The following is a 6474-nucleotide window of genomic DNA, read 5'->3' on the forward strand; positions in this document are numbered from 1 at the left end:
CGGGGGGGGCGCCGGGCGCAGCGGCCCCCCCCACCCCGGGTACCGGGACCCCCGGTACCGCCTGCCCCACAGCGCCCCCTGCCGGCCGTGGGCGGGCGCGGCGGCGGCGGCGGCGGGGCGGGGCAGGGGCGGGGCCGGGGCGGGCGGAACCGGGCCGGGGCGGCGGGCGCAGCCATGTCCTTCTGCTCCTTCCTCGGCGGCGAGGCGTTCAAGGATCACTTCCAGCCGGGTGAGCGGGGCCGGGGGCGCTGGGGGGGCTCCCCGAGGGGCCGGGGGGTCCCCGGGGGGCCGGAGGGGGTTCCCCCGCCGGGGCTGCGGTCCCGGGGGTGTGGGGAGGGGGCGTGGGGGTGGGTGTCCTTCCTGGGGGCATCCTCCACCCGTGGGGACCGGGCTGGGGGTCCCCTCTCTGAGGTCCTTGTGGGGGGATCCCCCCCCATGGGGCTGGGAGGGGGAGGGGAGGAGGGATGGGGGAGAAGCTGCCTACAAAGGTGGGGGGGGTCCCCATAGGGGCTGGCTCGGAAGGGACCCACCCTGTAGAGGAGCCCCTACAGCGGATGTGGGTCCCAAAAGCCCCCACCCCCCTGCCTGGCCCTGGGGGTCTGGCAGCAGCAGCTGGCAGCGGCCCAGGCGGGCAAAGTCCAGCGCGAGTGTCCCATGTCACCCTGCCGACGTGTCCCCACCGCTGCCCCCCGATGCCCGGCAGTCGCTGCTGGGAGCTGGCCGGCGAGCGGGGCCAGGGGGCTGCCTCCCAGCACTGACCCCCCTCCTGCCGCCCTCCCCAGGCATCTACGTCTGTGCCAAGTGCGGCCATGAGCTGTTCTCCAGCCGTGCGAAGTACGAGCACTCGTCCCCGTGGCCAGCCTTCACCGAGACCGTCCACGAGGACAGCGTGTCCAAGCGCAAGGAGCGGCCAGGGGCTTTAAAGGTGCCGATTCTGAAACCCTTGGGAAGCAGCAAAAAAAAAAACACGGGCTTTTTTTCAGGAGCCTGTCTGCTGAGAAAGCCCGCTTGCTGTCAAACCCTCTCCTTGCATTTCTAGGTGTCTTGCGGCAAGTGTGGCAACGGGCTCGGCCATGAGTTCCTCAATGATGGGCCGAAGAGGGGGCAGTCCCGCTTCTGAATATTCAGCAGCTCGCTGAAGTTCATCCCGAAAGGTACAGGCTGCGGCTTGGCAGCTGTTTCAGCCCACGTAGTTATTTTTGGGGAAGCCGCTCGTAAGCCAGGCCACGCTGTGTGCGCTGCGCTGCTTTCGGCGGGGCGTAGCTGGCTGTTCAGATAAGCCAAGGAGCCGCTCGCATCCTCAACAAATCCCACGTGCGTCGGTCTGCTCAGCTGGCGGCTCGGCGAGGGCTCCCTGACCTCCCACCGTGAAATGCAGAGCGGGCTGGAGCTCCTGGATGCGGCCGCAGGTCTCCGCGTGTCCGAGGGGCGGCCGAGCGTTGGGGGTTTTCTGCTGGTGATGCCAAGCGAGGGCAGGGAGCTCCTGCCGTGGCATAAACGGGGCTGGGAGAGTTTGCTGGTTCACTCCTCGTGGAAGTCAGGTGGGAGCTCTGAATATTGCAGCTGCCCTACAGGTAGGGAGCGGGTCTGTGGGGAAGGGCAGGGCTTCTTGCCGTTGTGGTTATCGTGCTGTTTGCTTTCCCAGAGTCAGAAAAAGGCTTTGGGAGGCCGAGTTCAGGGCAGCACCCCGGCCACGACTTGCTGTCCTGCTTGTGGGACTGCGATGGTTGTGAGATGTTAGCTGCGCGTCGCAAAATAACCGTATAAAAAGGGCTGGGGGTTCTGGAGCGAGAAACACGAGCCCTGATTTTTCCTCCCCTTCTTTTAGGCAAAGCAGACAAGGACCTGAAGGAGAAGTAAGCGAGCTGCTCTACTTGGCACACTGCTCTTGGGCTGATCCTGCGTTCACACCTTGGGGTGCACCGTCCGACCAGGGGGGCACTGGGAGCAAGAGAAACCCCAAAGATGCTCCTGGTTTCCCTGGGCCGGTTCCCCCCTCAAGGCTGCTCCGATTCGGGGTGCCGGGAGGAGCGCGGAGGAGGCGAGGGGAAAATGGGGTTGCTGAAGCTCTGTGCTTGCTGGGTGGCGGGTTGTATGACCTGCGCCTGAGGGTGTTTCACACGAATTGGGGTGATGCAAAGGCTACAGCTCTTCATTTTACCCACCCTTACCCCCTCCCCAACCATCTGTTCTCCCCAACGTGCCTGCGGTCCTGCCTCTGCTGAGCTCTGGGGCCGTTTTGCTGTTGACTTCAGCCGCGCCAGGACACCCTCCAGGCCGCAGCCGGGAGGGGCTGATTCTGGCGTGGCACCGATGCAATCCAGAGTGGTTCTGTTGGCATTTCCAGGGAGTAACGCCGGATTAGCTGAGGTCAGAGTCTGGGTTAATCTCTGGTGCTATTCTGGGCTGGGATCATGGTATGAATTGCCCTATATAAACCCTCCCGGGGTGCTAGGGCAAGGATGATTTTATGATCCTGCTACACAGCATCCAGGTATTTTACCCCTCTACCCGTCTTGCACACAGTAGAGACAGTTCTAGATTTCATGTGTCTTCTGGGCTTGATTCTGCCTTGGCCTTACACCAGATTTATCACTGTGCTAGAAACCCCAGGGGCACTAACGGTTCCTCCTTGCTGTACACTGGTGCAAGGGAGGCCAGAATCGGGCTCACAGCTGCACTTTGCACAACTCAGGCTTTAGGAATCACGTCTGCATTCCCTCTGCGCTCGGAAGGGCTGTGGCACTGATTTCTCCTTAATTCAGCATCTGATTCATGGCCTTCCCTCCCTCTCCCAGAAACCAAATCCTCCTCTGAAATCGATACGTGAGGATTTTTGAAGACAGCAAACCTTTTGCTGACCCGTGGGTCTGGTGGTGCAGCTCTCGTGCAATGCACGAGTGGTTTGGTGAGGCTGTGCTGCTGGCACTGTTCCGGTGCAGCTGCGCTCGGGGCACGTCGGAGGCTTTTCTCTGCATGCATTTTGCCTCAATCCCGCCGGTACGAGGGCACCGATAAAAAGTGCAATGCGCCAGCTCATTACCTGGAGCTCACTGCTGGTCTTGTACCTCTTGGAATACTGAAAATAAAGCACTGATTCACTGTGTTGGAGAAATAACCTCTTTTTTTTTTTTAAAAGCACTGATGATGGCACCCTGGCGCATCTGTCCTGGGATTCCTACCCTGCTCGATTTTCCAGTTTTGGATGTGAGGATGGGCAGGCTGTGCCGGCAGTGGGATGTGTGCAGGGCGGGCACAAATGCAGGTACAAATACAGGTACAAAGCCCTGGCCAGAAAGCTGAGAGCAGATTTCATCTGGGGTCTCTGTCTCCGGTTTTGGACCCGGTGACCGGAGGTGTGGACGCACGCTGTCTCGCATCCAGCATGTTCTCGCAACCCAACCCAAAGGCTTGGCCTGAGGTCGGTGCGTGTGGTTCTATCCTGTATCTGTTACCGTTACGCCGGGTTTTGCCATGTGAAAGGGGGATGCTGGTGCACTGGAGGCCTTTGGGCATTCCTGGGGTCAAAACTTCCATGGGGGAAGGTTTCCTTTTCACCCCAGTTAGCATTTTTGCCCAGCTGAAGCTGGTTTTAGCTTGTTTCATCGTGTGTTCTTAGTACCTTCTGGGCTGGCAGGGTTTTCTGGACAGAAGGGGTATGAGTTTTAGCGGTGTCTCATAATAGTTTCCCTGCACGAAGCTGCCTGCAAGACTGGAAGCTACAACCCTTCTCTGCCTCCCAGGTGTCTCTTCGCCCCGGCAGGGTTGGATGCCGGGTTCATGGAGGCTGGAGGCTTGAGCTGGGCTTTGCCGGGCTCCAGTTCCCTCCTCCAAGGGGGTAAAGTCTGCTCCGGAGCGCAGGAGCCAGCGCTGCGTCTCCCTCCTGCCCTGCTGCTGGCTCGTGCCCCATGGCATTGCCCTTGCCACCTTCCCCACGCACGGGACGGCCTCCGGCTCTAAGTACTAATCAAGTTCCAGCCTGAAGGTTCAAGCTGCTTTTCGACCGATTAATCCTCTGATCTGCTGCTTTGCCCCTGGTCTGGTGACCTCCGAGCGAGCTCCGGAGGGCAGGAGCTGCCCCATTGCCTCCCACCCTGGGGCACGGTGGGACCAACCGTCCCGGGGACACCTCCCGCCCCGCCGGCCCTCGCCCACGGCGCTGGCAAGGAAGGTCTTTTTTGGGGTGGTTTCCTCTGAGACGCTGCAGTGGAAGGAAACCTCCTTGGGAGTGCCAACGTCGAGGGGACGGCGATGATTCCTCCCACTCGTGGGCTGTCCGGCACCGTGTGCCACGGGGGACCCAGCCATGCTTCCACGCTGCCTTGCAGTTCGTGGACGCGGGCACGGGAGGGTGCCAGTGCTTTTCCTAACCCTTCCCCAGGCGTTGCAGGGAGGGAAGGAGGAGGCTGGGGTGGGCACGACGAGTGGGCTCACTTTCCCGTGGGGCCACCCTTGCAGCGACCAGAAGGAAAAATCACCCGGAGCCAAAAAAAACCCCAACCCTCAGGCTGCTTTAAATCAGGATGGGACGTTTTCCTGGGAAAATCTGGCCAGAGCCACCAACGCCAGCGAGGATTTTGGATTTTGGCCAGGGGTATCGGCAGCGCCGGGTGCCGAGGGTGCAGGATGTGACCCTGGCAGGGCAGATCCCATCCCTGCCCCTTCCCAGCTCCGCTGAGCACCCCATAGCCATCCCCGGCACCGCGGGGTCCCGGGTGTCGGGGTGAGGGGAAACCCGCTCTGCCCTTCCTTCCCTCGCTCTGCGGCAGCGGGCATCCCCATCGCCTCCGCTGGGCTGCGGCCAGTCCTTCCCCTCTGCCAGTCACCCTCGTTTTATTATTACACTAATGACAATTCTGGCTTAATAAGAGGATTTTGCTTAGTTGGACAAAAGCGGCCCCACATCAGCGACGCGGGTTTAATGACAGAAATTGAATTACGTTACCAGGCCGACGCAAACTTCCCTGGTTGTTTAAAAAAATCATTAATTTCCTCCGCCGTAGCCTCCCGCTGACCTCCCTTTTTAATTTCTTAATTTTTTTATTTGCATGCCATGAAGAGGACCTGCCTCTTTGACCCTCCTCGGGATGGCTCCGGCGGACGGCAAAGCGGCCAGAGCACAGCCAGATTTAGATTAATTCTCCTAATAAAGACAACAAGCCCTATAGAAATTACGTTACGCAAGGAAAAAGCAAATGACCTGGAGGCATTAGGAAGCTCTAATTACCGTTATTCCTTGGAGCCAGCGCCGTGGGAGGAGCGAGCCAGCTGGCCAGGCAGTCCTCCGCCTGCACCCGCTTGCTTTTACCTGAAATTTTCACTCGTATTTCAAGTGGGCTGCCTGGCCTCGCAGGGATGGCTCCTTCCTTTCTATTTGTGTCGTTTTATTTAATTTTACCCTTTGATCAACAGTTTTTCCCACTCCAGCTGAGCCCATGGGCTTCCCCGCGCCGGCAGGTCCGTGGGCATGGTGGCACACCGAGGGCAGGAGGATGCATCTGGCTGTAACCGTGCCCCAAAGCAGCACTTTTGGGGTTTTACACGTTGGGGCATCCCTTGGGGCAGGGAGCACAGCCTGATTTGGGGTGCTCTTGCACAGCCCAGCCCCAGCCACGACCCCGAGCCGTGCCAAGGTCCCGTCCCCGTGATGGGCTCTGGAGCATCAGTTTGCTTAAAAGGGATTATTTGAATTCCTTTTGGGGCTGTGAAAATGCAATAAGGAGCTGGTTTTGTGGCAATTACAGAAAATAAAGTGATGGTAATTAAAAAACCACCCCATGCCCCTGATTTCCCCGAGATGTGGGGGGCTGTCAGGTGGCGAGGTGCCTCCCCATCGCCTGGCTTGCCCGCTCCGTCCCGGGGAGCTCACCTGTCTCTCAGCACATCCAGCAACAGCTGGAGAAAATTAAAGGCTTATTCCACTTCATTTGCTGATAATAACTTCATCTCTCCCTATTCCGGGCTGCCTCCCACCCTGAGATGCTGCTCGCTGGGTGGGGGGGGGGTGGGGGGGCAATCGCTGACCTCGTTCCTGAGGTTTGTTTAATCTGGCTGAACCTCCCAGAGCCATGAGGTGGGGAAATTTGTTTTTGGTTTGTGGTGCACATTAATTAGGGACATAATGACTGGAAACATTCTGAGCGAGTCTGAGCGCGCCAGAAAAATGTTTAGCCCAAGGAAAATTTAAATCTTTCGTTTTTTTCCTTCCTTGGCTGTTGAGATCTGATTTTTTAAGGCAATTAGTGAGGGTTTATTTGTTAATCAGTCATACTTATATGCTTGCTTTGGGGTCTTATCTCACGCTCCCAACTGCACATCACTTCTAATCATGATCTTCATTTTTGATGTGGGAGATACCCGTCCCAGGCCGGCTGCGTGTGCTGCGGTGCAGGCACGCTCCTGCGCTCGGCAGCAGCTGCCGGCTGCGCCAGGATGCGGCATGGGCTGACGGCGGTGCTGCCCTTCCTATGCCCA

The 6474-nt window shown here is 59.0% G+C and overlaps 1 protein-coding gene across 1 annotated transcript; it reads left to right on the top strand.

The window, feature by feature from the left end:
* Positions 1-148: 148 nt before the first annotated feature.
* Positions 149-3106, top strand: MSRB1 (methionine sulfoxide reductase B1). Its single transcript, XM_072877941.1, has 4 exons — positions 149-229; positions 783-925; positions 1040-1154; positions 1829-3106. Exons 1-4 carry the CDS (start codon positions 175-177, stop codon positions 1858-1860), a joined length of 345 nt encoding a protein of 114 aa, XP_072734042.1. The 5' UTR covers positions 149-174; the 3' UTR covers positions 1861-3106.
* Positions 3107-6474: the final 3368 nt, after the last annotated feature.

Source organism: Ciconia boyciana, chromosome 13 (assembly GCF_034638445.1).
Source record: "Ciconia boyciana chromosome 13, ASM3463844v1, whole genome shotgun sequence".
NCBI lineage: Eukaryota > Metazoa > Chordata > Aves > Ciconiiformes > Ciconiidae > Ciconia > Ciconia boyciana.